This window comes from Camponotus floridanus, unplaced genomic scaffold (assembly GCF_003227725.1).
Source record: "Camponotus floridanus strain SB8 unplaced genomic scaffold, Cflo_v7.5 scaffold17, whole genome shotgun sequence".
In the NCBI taxonomy this organism is placed as follows: domain Eukaryota; kingdom Metazoa; phylum Arthropoda; class Insecta; order Hymenoptera; family Formicidae; genus Camponotus; species Camponotus floridanus.
In genome coordinates, this window is record NW_020229292.1 from 2,596,314 (window position 1) to 2,614,428 (window position 18,115).

Consider the following 18,115-nt stretch of genomic DNA (forward strand, 5'->3'; position numbering starts at 1 on the left):
TGCATTTAAGCGCGACTTGGAAATTTTATTTCACTATAATTATCGCGGTACGATAACACACTTGGCAATGTATCTCATACGTAGTATTTAAAAAAGCTAAATACATTATTTTCTGCAATTAGTTAAGTAAATTATTTATACCTGATAGTAGAAAAAGTACTTAATAATACCTGATAGAATGCGAAAACTGTAATAACTATGAAATTTTTATAAAAAATTAAAATACGAAACACGAATTATTTATCTTCGTATGTTATTTATTATTTAATAAATTACTTACTTATTATTTAATAAATTACTATAAATTTATGAAAAAAATCTCAAATTTAAAAAAGAAATATTGAAATATGAAAATTTTACATTAATCTGCAATCTTTTGTGTATTGCTTTAGATTAAACTCGGAAATAACACAAGGATTACATTTAAGTATTATTCATAAATCTTATATTTTTTAAATTATATAATATATAGTGATAATATATCGATAATATAATAGCAATATAATATATGTAACGATGCCATAAACGATGTCCAAAAAAGATCACATTATTTTCTACAATTAATAATCTAAATAATTTGTGTGCACATAATAATACCTGATAGTAAAAAAATATAATTATTACATAGTTAACATAACTTTACAATATAATAAAATATGTTAATATAATTTTTTTCAACAACTTTAACTTTACAATCAGAATCTCTTACAATTCTTTTAAAATTACGACATAATAAAATACTATAATAGCTAAAAATACATTATAGAAAAGTGGAGAATTATTCTTTTCCCAAAAAAGAAATATATTTTTAAACTGTATAATAGATTAAGAATTCTTAAATTTAATGTATAAAATATAAAGAATGCATTCTGATTGTAAATACATATAAAATGAAACATAATATTTATAATTAATACAAAATTAATATATAAATATGTTTATTAATATATAAATATATAAATATGTTACCAAATGCGCATCCTTTTATTTAACATCTGTTCATATATTAAAGAATTGTTTATTCTCTTCATGTATACGTATAAGTAAATCATTAACAAATGATATGAATATATATTTGATGCTATAATTGAATCCATACATACCAACTGGTCAACACGTTAATTTATTATTATATATATTATTATATATATTATATATTATTTATTATTATATATTTTACATTTATTTTGATATACAAAACATAAAAATAGTATAAAAAGTTATAATTGTTTCAATATAAATTTTCATAAAATATTTTAAATATTACGATCTACCTTACTTCTTTTTTGAAGCAAGAACGAGAGCAGCTTTAGCAGGCAAGTTTATTTCTTTTGTGTTCACCGTCGTTCTGAAATATATGTATCAATAATCAATACAAAATTCTTAAATATGTTTAAAATACGTTTAAAATACTTAAATATGTTTAAAATACTTTTTTTTTATTTGTTAAAAGTTTGCTTTTTTATATGGAATTAATAAAATATTGGATTAATATAATATTCATACACACTCTCTAAAAATGAATCAGTATATTATCACTGAAAACAGTAAACAGAGTCACTGATATAGCAGTTATAAGTTATTATAGCACTGTAAATCAATAATATTTCACTGAAAGAATTAGTAATATTGACTGCTTTAATCAGTAATATTAATTTATTTATTTCGTATAAAATTAAAAATTTTATTTATATTTATATGCATATTAGAACATGAATGTTAAATAAATGATGATTTATTTTACATCTTTAATATGTAATGAATAGATTCATCATTTTCGTTTATTCGCCGGACATTTATTTATCCGACTTATAAAATCGATTTAATATCTAAAGTTCCTCTATTGTCAATTACAGTCAATATTACTAATTCTTTTAGTGAAATATTATTGATTTACAGTGCTATAATAACTTATAACTGCTGTATCAGTGACTCTGTTTACTGTTTTCAATGATAATACATTGATTCATTTTTAGAGAGTGTGTATGAATGTATTATTTTATTAATTTTATTAAATTATTAATTATAAATTTATTAATTCCATTAAACAATTCCAAAAAACAAACATTTGACGAATAAAAGAAAAAAACGTATTTTAAACATTTTTTTAAACGGAGTTTTTATCAGAAGAGAAACGTATCACTTAACATTCTTCAAGTGGACATTTTATTCGATAAGAAACGTTTTCAAGAGTCGGTTATGAAACGTTTTAAAAAAACATTTGTGACACGTTTTTGAAACGAATATATGCTACCTAGGACGCTACTAGGTAACGTCACGATTGTGTAGGTAAAAACTGTTAATAAGTTAGAAAAAAATATTTATGCACTTGACGTCGCGACAATGATATAGTATATATATATATATATATATATATATATATATATATATATTATTTGTACTAATATTTACATAATATAAATTATTTTAATTTATATTACTCTCGTTTATCTCTTTAAAACATTTAAAGTTACTTTTAAACATTTAAGTAATTAATAAAAAATAAAAAGAATTAAAATAATAATAAATAATTATGTAAACCCTTTTATATGAAACTATTCATATTGTTATTGAAACTAATGTAAAACAAAAAATTACTATTTATGTAAATCAAGTAATTAAGTAATGATAAAATATTATTAAAATAATATTATTTAAATGTAATATATATTAAAATATATAATAAAATAATAATAAAATACAACCTAACAATATAATATTTAAATATTAATAAAATGTTATTTTATATATATTTACCCTTTTTTAATTGGAGAACCGATAGTGACAACTTCAACAACAAGTTCGTTTGCAAGTCCTTGGCTCGTTAAATCGACTATTTGGGCGATTTTGTCATTGAAATTGATAAGAAGTACTATGCATTGCTCATTATACTGCCGAATTACAATCAAGACTTGGTCATTACTCTGTACCAACGTCGTAAGATTTCCCTGTTGTAGCGCTGCTTCGCGTTGACGCATCTTAATTAAAGAAGTATAGATCTTGTAATGTGACTCGTTGGCGATTTTTTGCTTTGCTAAATTCAATTCGATATAGTTTTCATGTACAGGAAGCCATGTGTGATTAGCTTTACTGAAACCTTCAAAATAAATAAAAAATAAACATTTAGATCACCATTTTTTTTTTATGTTTAAATTATTCATCTGAATATTTTATTTTCTAATTTAAAAAAATGAAAATAGCTGATTAATATGCTTTCAATCATTTTTGTCTATAATAATTCTTTCAACTAATATTCTAAAAAATTATTTATATAAATAATTTACCAGCATTCTTTGTGGCATCCCACTGAAATGGCGTGCGATTGCGGTCGCGCGATAGATTCTGATATTTATCCTTCCCAGCATTACAAGCTTGAGGATCCTGTGTGTCCTCCCAAGATATATCCCGTTTATCAAGCATGCCGATTTCTTCGCCATTGTAAGTAACTGCGATACCAGGTAAGATCATCTCTAACATTATCATTTGATCTCCTCTTCCAGGATAACGAGATGCAGTTCTACTTTTATCATGATTTCCCATCTATAAAATTATCATATTATTATATAATTTTTATTATATTAGAATTTCCAAAAATATTATTTTAAAAACTATAGGAACTATAGAACTATATAAAATATCTTTTTAATATCTTTGTATTTTTATTTATTATGCAATTTATAGTATTATACAAAACAGTCACATTTTTATTAATTCATTTAAATATTGAATTGCAATCATTAATTTATATCTTATCTTAAAAATAAATGCATATGTGAATTTTACTTACCACCCAATTTGGACTCTCATCATTCGGCGTTTGAGACATCCAGTCATCGATAATGCGTTTAAAATCCGCAGCTTTAGAAACATTATTCACATCAGAAATAAATTTGAAGTTAAAAGGCACATGTGAGCCAAATTTATAATACTTCGTAGTATTCTCCAAACTCGTATAAGCTTCAGTCATTATCACCTAAATCAAAATATCTATTCATTTATAAACATCTATTAATTAATCTTCTATTAATCATCTATTAATTAATATTCATAAAATATCGAATAATCAGTATATAAGGAATTTAATGAAATAGAAATCTATATATAATGAATACGATGAAAATATAAAAATTTGTTTGGGTCTCGTGAATTTATATGTGTTTTTTCACCTCAAGAAAGCTAATGTTTTTTTTTACTTATCATATATGTATATGTATATTGTTACGCCCGCGGCGAGGACTTCGATAAATATCGAAGTCGCGCATGAAAAGATCGGCCGCTCGCGAGTCGCGCGAAATAAAGAGACACTTTTAAAAGTAACTAAGAGCTTTAATGCACAACACAGGGCAACACAAACGATAACACAAAATGATTCAACACAAAATTAACGGCTCGACGCAAATTCGCGTCCGCGCAGCCAGACAGCTGGAACCGAACTCAGCTGACAGTCGTTGTTTGTAAATAATCTTCTTGCAGACGGGATCCGGACAACGGCAGGGCCGTGACGACTCGGGCGCGCGCGTAACAATATAATAATTATATCGCAACTTATCTAATTTTTATATAATATAGTAATACATAAAACAAAGCAAATTAAAGAAATGCACTCGCTTTTTCATCCTCGTTATGATAATCCGCGTAATCGTCCAAAACTTTTCGCCAACTTGCTACCAGATCGTACGTGCGTGGATCGTCTTTAGTGTAAATATGCTCTAAATACGAATAATCACGTTCAGTAGCTCCTGGCGCGTAACTTCTGGATTCATTCGGAAAATTTGCATCTTCGAACAAATGCGGAATAGCATCCACACGGAATCCGTCGATGCCTTTTCGTAGCCAGAATCTAATCACATCCTATAAATTGTTAATGCTTAATTGAAAATGTTAAATAGTTAAACGAAATTTCTAGAATTATTTCGGTGATGTAGCATGTATATATATATATATATATATATATATATATATATATATATATATATATACAGGGTGACCCATTTTAACTTAGGCGGCCAAATAACTCGAAAAATAAGCACACTACAAAAAAATGGTTAGAATCAAAATTTCGTCATTTCGAGGGGGACGTACAATGACGTTAAAATCAGCCCCCCCACTCCTCCCCCTGGGCGGTGAGGGGGGCAAGTTTGAAATCTTAAATGGAACCCCCTATTTTTCATTGCATATTCTTGTAGCTTATCTCGAGAGCTTTCCAAGACACTATAATTAAGTACCTTTTTATTAAGTACTTTTTGAGTTATAAGGCTTGAAATCATTTCTTAATTTTACATAAACCATAAAATATCTAGTAAACCATTCAATTTTCGATTATCTTACCTTCATACTTTTATGTACAAAATAATGAGAGGAATCAATTGGTGTAAAGAAAACATACAGTTGTTTTTAAGAAAAAATATGGAATTGTTAATTGCAAATTACATATTTTTTCTTAGAAACAACTATGTGTTTTCTTTACACCAATTGATTCCTCTCATTATTTTGTACATAAAAGTATGAAGGTAAGATAATCGAAAATTGAATGGTTTACTAGATATTTTATGGTTTATGTAAAATTAAGAAATGATTTCAAGCCTTATAACTCAAAAAGTACTTAATAAAAAGGTACTTAATTATAGTGTCTTGGAAAGCTCTCGAGATAAGCTACAAGAATATGCAATGAAAAATAGGGGGTTCCATTTAAGATTTCAAACTTGCCCCCCCTCACCGCCCAGGGGGAGGGTGGGGGGGCTGATTTTAACGTCATTGTACGTCCCCCTCGAAATGACGAAATTTTGATTGTAACCATTTTTTCGTAGTGTGCTTATTTTTCGAGTTATTTGGCCGCCTAAGTTAAAATGGGTCACCCTGTATATATATATATATATTATTATTATTATTAATATATGTATATTTATATTTTTCTATATTTATTTGTATAATACTTATGTTGCATTCATTTGACTTTTTAAAATTAAATTGTAATTTAAGTGCTTTTATATTTTAATTTATCATTTATTTTTTTTTTTTGGTGCGCAAGTAATATTACGTAATATAATAAACGAAATATTCGTACTAATTAAATTCATTTCAATGTTTAAATTCATACTAATAATTTCCTTATTTACAAATAATTTTTGATTCATTAAAATATATTTTATTTTATTCTTTTTTAAAAAACTATTACTTTTGTAATAAATTATAAATTGAATTAATTTATATAACCGTTAAATTATTTAATTATTTATTTATTGTTATTATTATTATTATTATCATTATTATTATTTTCATTATTATTATTATCATCATCATTATTACTATTATCATTATTATTATTATTATCATTATTATTATTATTATTATTATTATTATCATTATTATTATTATTAAAATTATTATTATGTGTAAATTCTTTTAGTATAACAAGTAATGTTATTATATACTTATATAGACACGATAAAAAAGATTTTGTATTTCTTTTAAAATTTTCTCTTGTAAAAATTTTTGTATTAAATTTTAACATACTCTTATATTAATGTAACATATTATCGTTGCGTTATTTTGACATTTCTGCATTGAGTTAATATTCATCGTTTTTAAGAGTTAAACAACAACACAATTAATATGTAAATGCACGAATTTTTTGATGAAATATGTTATATGTTAAAAATGAACAGATAAGTTATGTTATTTTTTTCTCTATAACAGTTTTCATATGTTAGATCGAGATATCTCTTCTGTTATTTATCATAAAAATGTAAGAATAACATTTTTTTAAATTAAATTTAACATTATAAATATGTTAATTTAACATATTTATTTCCAGATAAAGTTTAAGTGTTACACTTTTGTGTTAATTTTTAAACATATTACTTGTGTTATTTATTTACATACTTGCCTTCTGTTAAATTAACATTAAAATTAGAATGGATAAATTAGGACATGTGAAATATGTTAAATTTAACACAAAATTTTTTACTGTGTATTACTTACTTCCATTTCATCTCGCACCTCGGGGTTACTATAATTCAGATCAGGTTGCCTATATTCAAATTGATGAAAATACCATTGATTACGATTCGTATCAAAGCTCCAAGCAGGGCCGCTAAATATAAATCGCTGATCCAATTATTGGGCGGTGATTGATTATTATTATTGCCGGTTTTCCATATATAATAATCTTTGTATTTGCCTTCTCCAATAAGACTCTTTCTAAACCACTCATGCTTATCAGAAGTATGATTTGGAACTAGATCCAAAATCACCTACCAGAAAGAATATTTCGATTTTCGATTTATTGAGAAAGAGAAAAATAAAAAAAAGAAACAAAGCAAATCAATTTCACATGTTTATCCTTTATACCGAGTTTTTTCGCTTGAGCAATTAACTTCTCTATATCTCCTATTGTACCAAAAGTCGGATCGATATCTTTGAAATCGGAAATATCATATCCGGAATCAATCATCGGACTTGTGTAAATCGGCGATAGCCAAATGCCAGTGATTCCGGAGTCTACGAAATGCTGTAGTTTCGATAATATTACTGTACTCAGAATATATAAATAAGAACAAATAAATATTCTTTCTTTAATTATATTCTATAATTTTCTATAATTTATATGTCGATATAAATTATTCTTATCGACTTTATACTATTTTATTTATTTGATGGCTATAAGAAATTAAAAAAGAAAGGCTTCGGGCCGTAGGGTGGTGGTACCAAATAACCATAAAAAGTTAAAACTGTAAAGACAGACCACTAAGGTTGAAAAGTAAAGCTTTTTATTGCTTTTTATTCAATTTTTGCATTTTCTACTATGTGTATTTCCGATCGTTTCTTTATGCGTTTAAATTTGTAACCGTTATTAAGATCCTCATGACCTCCTTTGTTTCATGCTTAGCGTTTATTTTTATAATTTTGTATGACATTGAAAAGGATCTGTAGAAGATCGAAACGTGCGTTGTCTCTTAGAATGTATTTAATAATTTTGTGCTCTGACAGATTTTCCTATTAAATTTACTTTTCAACCTTAGTGGTCTGTCTTTACAGTTTTAACTTTTTATAGTTATTTCGTACAACCACCCTACGTCACGGCCCGAATCCTTTCTTTTTAAAATTTTGTATTATTATTAATAACGGACCGTTAACACCTCTAATTTTTTAGTTTTTATAAGAAATTAATGTTATATGATTTTTCTTTCACCGTTTAAATCACCTACACCATCGTTATTCGAATCCATGAAACTTCGCGGATAAACCTGATAGAATACTGCATTTTTCCACCATCCTTTATTATATATTTTAGCAAATGTTTTACTGCAAGAAGCAAAAATAACGATCAGACNAAAAAATGCATAAAGAATAATAATAAAAACATATCGGATCGTCGAATATTGCCTCTTAGAGACTTTAATATATTTTAATACTTCTTTCACACATACTTGAAATTATTCATAAACACAATCGATGAATTGTGCACACTACTCCACACACTATGCGCAAAAATGGGCAAAAACGCATCATGAATGTTCGAAACTTTGTGGGAAACGGTATAGTATTATGAAGATCGAAACAAAATTTACGTCACACATAGATAAGCTTGTCACAGCCAACGGCAACGCTCAAGTTACAATAAGCAGCGATATCCAAAACCTTTCCCATCTCGGGGATGTTTACCTGTCGATCATATCTTTCCTTATTATTTCGTTTCTTGTTTCACTCATCATGGCAATTATTAAAAAGCTTTTTATTAATAATTCATAAGTTACCACGATCGGTCCGGAAGGTTTCTGGTTGCTATTTACACCTTGTCGAAATAAGTTCGAGCCCCAGCATAGATTTCTCCTTTATTTGTGAACGCCAATGTATGCCCGTCTCCGCAGACCACCTTAACTGAAACATCAATAATGTGAGATGAACGTGATACCAAAGAAAAACCAAATTACGCGCCCAGATTATTGTAGGGTACATGACCCTGGTACGCCATGGAAGGCGGGGCGCTGGCAAGACAAGAGGGTAGTGTTGCGTCAGCGTGGCGTCAGTCGGCATATATACACGAGGGAGAGCGCGCGCGGGAAGAAGCGACCACGTGTGTCGAGGTAGCGTGGCGTCGGTCCGGCCGCACAGTTTTAAGTGTACCTCTATCAAATAAATAATGTTCTCATTAAGTCGAAGTACATGATTATTGCCGCTCGACAATCCTTACAAAAATCAGAAGCGGGATTAGGACGCTAGCACACGTAAGGAAACTTAAGAAACTCGAAGAAGTTGCGTCAGCCATCTTCCGTTATTGGTTGAGTCGCCGCGTGAGAGACACGTGCTATCGTTACATACTCAGAAAATCCGAAAAAAACGGTCAACGAACGGAACGAAATCACAATGGATCCGAAGAAGTTTTCGATAACTCAACTAAGGCCGAATTACGAAGACGAGACTTGCCGGTGCACGGACGCAAGGTAGATCTCATCGCGCGTCTGGATAAAGACGACACGAGTGGCACGTGGATGAATTCCGTTGCTTGCGCCGAGTGCCCAACGACCGCCTCAGATAAGGATCTATCGGACGAGGAAGTAGCATTGACCGCGAACGAAGAAGATGACGGTAACGAAGAAAGAACAATAGAAGGCCCAAGAGAGAACAGAAATCGTGACCGCCGAAATAGCGATGAATTAGAGCGCCGTTATCGCGACATGCAACTCGAATTTGAGCGTCGTGAAAACGAACTCCTGAGAAGAGAGTTAGAGATCGCTAGACGGGAGAACGAACAACTACGAAGAGCCACACCACCTGTAGCCGAGGGGGCACGCAGAACAGAGAACATCACCGCCATGTTGGAACTAGTGGGATTCTTCGACGGAAGTGCAGGTACGTTTAGAAAATGGGAGCAACAAGTCCGTCAATTGTGTGCAACCTATCGTCTCGATGATGACCGTGCTAAACTGCTCGTTAGCAACAAAATAAAAGGAAAAGCGAAGAGCTGGTTTCAGGCAGAAAACACGATTGCCATGACTCTTGATGAAATAATGGACGGCTTCCGGAAAATGTATGATCATCGTCCGTTACGTGTAGCCATGAGGAAGAAATTCGAGGCAAGAGAGTGGAAACCATCCGAGAATTTTGCAGATTATTTCCACGATAAAATAATCTTGGCAAAAGACGTTCCTATCGACGAAGAGGAAATGGTCGATTATTTAATTGATGGCATTCCGAGTGACCATCTACAAGACTTAGCACGAATGAAGGAGTTCCAGAAGAAGGAAGATATGTTACGAACCTTCGAGAAAGTATCCTTGCGAACACCTGTGAAAAACAATACGAAACGAGATTCACGACCGACGGGAAAGCACGACGTAAATCAGCTGATTCACAAAAGGATAATGGAGAAAAAAGGAGAAAATCAAGCGAAAAACGACGAAGGAAAACTGAAAAATCCTCGTTGTTATAACTGTAACAAACTAGGGCACATCGCTTCTGACTGTCGTCAACCTAAGCGCGAGAAGGGCTCGTGTTTCAAGTGTGGTGAGATGGGCCACATATCCAAGGACTGTCCAACGAAGACTACGTCATCAACGGAGGTTGCAGTTGTCAACGAGAAGGAAAATCCAGTCTACTCCATCTTCGGCTGCGAGGAGGACGAAGAGACATTTTTTAAAGACGTCGACTACGAAATAAACTGCACAAGTCTTCCCGATACAAATCATAAGATTAGATTAAACACGCTAATGGATTCAGGTAGTAAAGTCAGTTTTATAAAGAGAGTTTCGCGTTGAAAGAAGCAGTAGAATCTTTCGGTACACACTCGGGAAATTATCATGGTATAAACTACTCACCGTTACGGATTATCGGGTATATACGGCTGAATATCACTATCGATAACGAAACAAAAAATAATATAACAACACTAGTTGTTCCGGATACGACTATGGTATACCCGGTAGTGTTAGGTCGCGACGTATTGAAGAAATTCGGTCTGGGTCTGAGGAAACTGGAAGTTCAAGTGATAGATGAGCTGTTGAACGTAGAAGTAGATAATCCGCGCGACACGGCATTAGATTCTCTTGGTATCAATCCCGAAATATCTCGTGAAGCACAGATTAGTTTGCGAGAACTCTTTAGGTCGGAATACGTTGAGCCCGCAAGGTCTATTAGTCCAAAAGTCGACATGGAGTTAAAATTAAGCCTGACGAATGAAACCCCATTCACTTTAACCCACGTCGAGTCTCCGTTTCTGAAAAGGAAAAGTTGAGGAAAATATTAGACGATCTCCTGGAGAGGAAAATCATTCAGCCTAGTAAATCCGAATATGTTTCCCCTATTATTCTAGTAAAGAAAAAGAATGATGAACTCCGACTTTGTGTGGATTATCGTGTGTTAAACAAAGTCCTGCGTCGCGATAATTATCCTCTTCCGTTAATAGAGGACCAAATTGACGTACTTAGAGATAAAAAGTATTTCAGTATTCTTGATCTGAAAGACGGGTTCTTTCATATTCGAATCGCGGATGAATCGATAAAATATACTGCATTTACGACACCGTACGGGATTTTCGAATATAGAAGAATGCCTTTCGGACTCAAAGTAGGACCGTCGAGATTTCAGAGATTTGTAAACGAAGCGTTAGTAGAATTGATTAGATCCGGAGACATTGTCGTATACATGGACGATGTATTGGTCGCAACCGTTACGTTAGAGCATCACTTTAAGGTCTTAAAGCAGTTGTTCAAGTGCTTAGTTGATAATCTGTTGGAGCTCCGACTCGATAAATGTCAGTTTTTATGCACAGAGATAGAGTTCTTAGGTTATCGTATCTCTAAAATCGGAATTCAGCCAAACAAGTCAGGGATTGAGACAATCGAGAAATATCCAATTCCACAAAATTTGAAAAGTCTGCAATGTTTCCTCGGGATGGCTTCGTATTTTCGAAAATTTATTGAAGGTTTCTCCGTTATCGCAAAACCACTTCATGAATTACTCCGTAAAAACGTGGAATTTAAGTTTGGGAAAGAACAACTAAAAGCGTTTCAGATACTTAAGCGAAAACTGCAGGAAGCACCTGTACTTAGTATATACAGTCCTCATGATGAGACGGAACTTCATACAGATGCTAGTTCGCACGGTTTTGGCGCCTCTCTTATGCAAAAGAAAACAGATATGAAGTTTCACCCGGTCTCGTATTTTTCAAAACGGGCGACCGATACTGAAAGCCGCTATCATAGTTTTGAATTAGAAACGCTCGCAGTTATCTATGCACTTCGCCGATTTCGCATCTACTTGCATGGCATTAAGTTTAAGATCGTTACGGATTGTGCGTCGTTGAAAATGACTTTAGATAAGAAGGATGTGTGTCCACGAATAGAAAGGTGGGCTGTCGAGCTTATGGAATATGATTATACTCTGGAACACAGAGCCGGCACCAAAATGCAACACGTAGACGCTCTCAGCCGCGCCACAAACATCCTGGTTATTGAGGATAACCCACTCGAGTTAGAACTAGCGTTAAGTCAAAATCGCGATCCCAAAATCCGAGAACTACGAGGGAAACTTGAGAAATCTCAAGATAGACAATACGAGATGCGAAATGGACTCGTATACCGAAAAAGAGATGGCGAGTTACGGTTCTATGTACCGGAAAAAATGGAAAGTCATGTATTGCGAAAGTATCATGACGAAATGGGACATTTCGGTCCAGAAAAAACGTGCGGCGCGATAGATAAGACCTATTGGTTTCCGCAAATGCGTATTAAGGTTAAGAATCATGTTCGAAATTGTTTAAAATGTATTGCGTTTACTCCATCTACAGGCAAGTCTGAAGGATTTCTGCATAGTATACCTAAAGGTAATGTACCGTTTCAGACATTTCACATCGACCATATGGGACCTATAGATCGAAGACACTTGATCAAACAACACATTTTAGTGATCGTCGATGCATTCACGAAGTACATTAAATTGTATGCTACTAAGACTACAACTTCAAGGGAATCCATCGATTGTCTAAGGCAGCATTTCGCTAACTATAGCCGCCCTCATACTATAGTGAGCGATAGAGGGACTTGTTTCACCTCAAATGAGTTTGAAGAATTTCTCAAGGAAAATAACATTCGACACGTGTTGATAGCTACGGGATCTCCTAAAGCGAATGGGCAGGTAGAACGAATTAACCGTGTGTTAGGCCCGCTCCTTGCCAAAGTAGTTGATAATAATGCCGGAAAGTATTGGTATAAGGCGCTAGCGGAAGCAGAATTCGCGATCAACAACACGATAAATAAATCCACGGGAGATACACCAAGTCGTTTATTGTTTGGAGTCGACCAGCGAGGCCCGAGCATTGATGGAATCAAGGAGTACTTAGAGGAAAAGGCTACACCAGAAACCCGTGATCTCGAAGTGATACGCGAAAGGGCCGCTAAGAATATTTCAAAGAATCAAGAATACAATCAGCGTTACTTTGACAAGAGTAGAAAAGAGCCACGTCAGTACAAGGAAGGTGATTACGTGGGGATCCGAAATTTTGATAATACTCCGGGGGCGCCGAAGAAACTCATCCCCGAGTTCAAAGGACCTTATGAGGTATATAAGATTCTCAGAAATGATAGATACATAATTAGAGATGTAGAGAATTACCAAACATCACGTCGCCCTTACGAAGGAACATGGGAAGCTTGCAACATTAGACCCTGGCGTGACGAAATCGCCTGACTATACCTAAAACACTTATCAGAGACCAAAGATTAGTTGATAAGCAGTAGTTAAGATTGTTTTGTACTTATTCATTATACTCTATTATCTTGTTTGTACTACCGTGTCCGAGGCCGGACAAATGATCAGGAAAGGCCGAATTGTGAGATGAACGTGATACCAAAGAAAAACCAAATTACGCGCCCAGATTATTGTAGGGTACATGACCCTGGTACGCCATGGAAGGCGGGGGCGCTGGCAAGACAAGAGGGTAGTGTTGCGTCAGCGTGGCGTCAGTCGGCATATATACACGAGGGAGAGCGCGCGCGGGAAGAAGCGACCACGTGTGTCGAGGTAGCGTGGCGTCGGTCCGGCCGCACAGTTTTAAGTGTACCTCTATCAAATAAATAATGTTCTCATTAAGTCGAAGTACATGATTATTGCCGCTCGACAATCCTTACAAATATCTCATGAAGATGTTCGATACTTAAACATTCTTAGAGATGAAATATCAGACATAAATTTGAAAAATATTTACCTATTTTATCCGAGATTCTGATAATTTCGCGTGGGTATTTATAATATTTTGCACGGTCGAATATAATCTGGATGCTCTTGTTATCGCGCCAACCATATAGTTTACTTTCGTCAGTTACAACTATGTTAAAATTTGAATCACACGCGATACGGACAACTTTCCTTTTCTCCAATTCATGTTTCACCTGCCACGGTACACTAAAATTAGTTATGTTTTCGTTAACAACCTGACTATCATTTTCTTTCCAATCACTTTCTTCCGAATCATTTTCTTCCCAATTCTTTTTTCCCCAAGCATACACTTAAATAACAAACAATTGTTTACTTTATGAAAATGATTATTATCGTTATCATTGTGATAGCATAATCTTTTATTTACCTTTCCATCGCTAGTCAGAGCGAGACCACGACGCTGTCCGTATACGATGTCTACGATACGCTTGTCGCTTAAGCTGGCGACTCGAATAAACGTGGATACAAAATTACATTACGTCAAAAATTACATTACTGAAATACGAATACTTCGCGATTTTGCAGAAATAAATCTTTTAAAAATAACATAGATGTAATACATTTTTTGATCTGAATTACATTTGGAATATTTAAGTGTGAAGACACTACTTGAAAAGACTTGAGAAAAAATTCAGTTTGATATTATTCCATCCTAAGTAATTTTCATGATAAATTTATATACCATTTTTAGCCTTGTTGATATGTGTAAAAGAATTGAAAGTTTTCTCACATTTTTAAAATGTTACGTAACTAAGTGTGACAGTGTTGTTCCATCATGATTTATTGAAAATCTCGGCTAATGAATTGTCAGCTAATTGTCACTAAGCGACATGATGCCGTTTGTACTTTACGAATTTAAAAATTACTTATATGTACATTAATAGCTAAAAAAATCAGTTACTTTCTTATGAGTTGTTAATGTATGTTACAATATCTTTACGTTCGAAAAAATCAAATAATTGACAGGCACAAAATAAATGGTTTAATTACTATAACAATGTGAACGTTTTCATAGTCATCAATCAAGCACTGCGATAAATGACTTTTGTTAAAATATCGCGGAATTAGTCACAAAGTCTATATAAATGGCAGAATCTTTATCAATAATATTATGCATACACACAATACAGAACATTGCCATAATCAACTAATATTCTGTTCTATATTGTTTTAGACTAGATCAGGAAATGATACAAGGATTGCATTTAAGCGCGACTTGGAAATTTTATTTCACTATAATTATCGCGGTACGATAACACACTTGGCAATGTATCTCATACGTAGTATTTAAAAAAGCTAAATACATTATTTTCTGCAATTAGTTAAGTAAATTATTTATACCTGATAGTAGAAAAAGTACTTAATAATACCTGATAGAATGCGAAAACTGTAATAACTATGAAATTTTTATAAAAAATTAAAATACGAAACACGAATTATTTATCTTCGTATGTTATTTATTATTTAATAAATTACTTACTTATTATTTAATAAATTACTATAAATTTATGAAAAAAATCTCAAATTTAAAAAAGAAATATTGAAATATGAAAATTTTACATTAATCTGCAATCTTTTGTGTATTGCTTTAGATTAAACTCGGAAATAACACAAGGATTACATTTAAGTATTATTCATAAATCTTATATTTTTTAAATTATATAATATATAGTGATAATATATCGATAATATAATAGCAATATAATATATGTAACGATGCCATAAACGATGTCCAAAAAAGATCACATTATTTTCTACAATTAATAATCTAAATAATTTGTGTGCACATAATAATACCTGATAGTAAAAAAATATAATTATTACATAGTTAACATAACTTTACAATATAATAAAATATGTTAATATAATTTTTTTCAACAACTTTAACTTTACAATCAGAATCTCTTACAATTCTTTTAAAATTACGACATAATAAAATACTATAATAGCTAAAAATACATTATAGAAAAGTGGAGAATTATTCTTTTCCCAAAAAAGAAATATATTTTTAAACTGTATAATAGATTAAGAATTCTTAAATTTAATGTATAAAATATAAAGAATGCATTCTGATTGTAAATACATATAAAATGAAACATAATATTTATAATTAATACAAAATTAATATATAAATATGTTTATTAATATATAAATATATAAATATGTTACCAAATGCGCATCCTTTTATTTAACATCTGTTCATATATTAAAGAATTGTTTATTCTCTTCATGTATACGTATAAGTAAATCATTAACAAATGATATGAATATATATTTGATGCTATAATTGAATCCATACATACCAACTGGTCAACACGTTAATTTATTATTATATATATTATTATATATATTATATATTATTTATTATTATATATTTTACATTTATTTTGATATACAAAACATAAAAATAGTATAAAAAGTTATAATTGTTTCAATATAAATTTTCATAAAATATTTTAAATATTACGATCTACCTTACTTCTTTTTTGAAGCAAGAACGAGAGCAGCTTTAGCAGGCAAGTTTATTTCTTTTGTGTTCACCGTCGTTCTGAAATATATGTATCAATAATCAATACAAAATTCTTAAATATGTTTAAAATACGTTTAAAATACTTAAATATGTTTAAAATACTTTTTTTTTATTTGTTAAAAGTTTGCTTTTTTATATGGAATTAATAAAATATTGGATTAATATAATATTCATACACACTCTCTAAAAATGAATCAGTATATTATCACTGAAAACAGTAAACAGAGTCACTGATATAGCAGTTATAAGTTATTATAGCACTGTAAATCAATAATATTTCACTGAAAGAATTAGTAATATTGACTGCTTTAATCAGTAATATTAATTTATTTATTTCGTATAAAATTAAAAATTTTATTTATATTTATATGCATATTAGAACATGAATGTTAAATAAATGATGATTTATTTTACATCTTTAATATGTAATGAATAGATTCATCATTTTCGTTTATTCGCCGGACATTTATTTATCCGACTTATAAAATCGATTTAATATCTAAAGTTCCTCTATTGTCAATTACAGTCAATATTACTAATTCTTTTAGTGAAATATTATTGATTTACAGTGCTATAATAACTTATAACTGCTGTATCAGTGACTCTGTTTACTGTTTTCAATGATAATACATTGATTCATTTTTAGAGAGTGTGTATGAATGTATTATTTTATTAATTTTATTAAATTATTAATTATAAATTTATTAATTCCATTAAACAATTCCAAAAAACAAACATTTGACGAATAAAAGAAAAAAACGTATTTTAAACATTTTTTAAACGGAGTTTTTATCAGAAGAGAAACGTATCACTTAACATTCTTCAAGTGGACATTTTATTCGATAAGAAACGTTTTCAAGAGTCGGTTATGAAACGTTTTAAAAAAACATTTGTGACACGTTTTTGAAACGAATATATGCTACCTAGGACGCTACTAGGTAACGTCACGATTGTGTAGGTAAAAACTGTTAATAAGTTAGAAAAAAATATTTATGCACTTGACGTCGCGACAATGATATAGTATATATATATATATATATATATATATATATATATATATTATTTGTACTAATATTTACATAATATAAATTATTTTAATTTATATTACTCTCGTTTATCTCTTTAAAACATTTAAAGTTACTTTTAAACATTTAAGTAATTAATAAAAAATAAAAAGAATTAAAATAATAATAAATAATTATGTAAACCCTTTTATATGAAACTATTCATATTGTTATTGAAACTAATGTAAAACAAAAAATTACTATTTATGTAAATCAAGTAATTAAGTAATGATAAAATATTATTAAAATAATATTATTTAAATGTAATATATATTAAAATATATAATAAAATAATAATAAAATACAA

General features: G+C 30.6%; 2 protein-coding genes and 1 pseudogene across 2 annotated transcripts; all 3 read right to left on the reverse strand.

Annotated features, from left to right (window-relative positions):
- Positions 1-1,275: 1,275 nt before the first annotated feature.
- LOC105255517 (maltase 2-like) lies at positions 1,276-7,165 on the reverse strand. The gene is made up of 6 exons (XM_025407340.1): positions 6,982-7,165; positions 4,609-4,851; positions 3,788-3,973; positions 3,285-3,540; positions 2,758-3,097; positions 1,276-1,348 (listed from the first exon to the last, which is right to left on the reverse strand). The coding sequence occupies exons 1-6, from the start codon at positions 6,985-6,987 to the stop codon at positions 1,276-1,278; spliced, it is 1,104 nt and encodes a 367-aa protein (XP_025263125.1). The 5' UTR covers positions 6,988-7,165.
- On the reverse strand, positions 7,017-7,453 carry LOC112637480 (maltase 1-like). The gene is made up of 2 exons (XM_025407286.1): positions 7,334-7,453; positions 7,017-7,253 (listed from the first exon to the last, which is right to left on the reverse strand). The coding sequence occupies exons 1-2, from the start codon at positions 7,451-7,453 to the stop codon at positions 7,017-7,019; spliced, it is 357 nt and encodes a 118-aa protein (XP_025263071.1).
- Positions 7,454-16,689: 9,236 nt separating this feature from the next.
- LOC109609820 overlaps positions 16,690-18,115 on the reverse strand; it is a 7,201-nt pseudogene continuing 5,775 nt past the window's right edge.

Coding starts and splice junctions, on each gene's coding strand:
- LOC105255517 (XM_025407340.1), bottom strand. Junction 3,974..4,608: donor ATCATAACGAGGATGAAAAA/GCGAGTGCATTT, acceptor ATTTTGATTTAG/GTGATAATGACTGAAGCTTA. Junction 3,541..3,787: donor ATGAGAGTCCAAATTGGGTG/GTAAGTAAAATT, acceptor ATAATTTTATAG/ATGGGAAATCATGATAAAAG.
- LOC112637480 (XM_025407286.1), bottom strand. CDS start 7,453: ATGATTGATTCCGGATATGATATTTCCGATTTCAAAGATATCGATCCG. Junction 7,254..7,333: donor TCGGTATAAAGGATAAACAT/GTGAAATTGATT, acceptor TCTTTCTGGTAG/GTGATTTTGGATCTAGTTCC.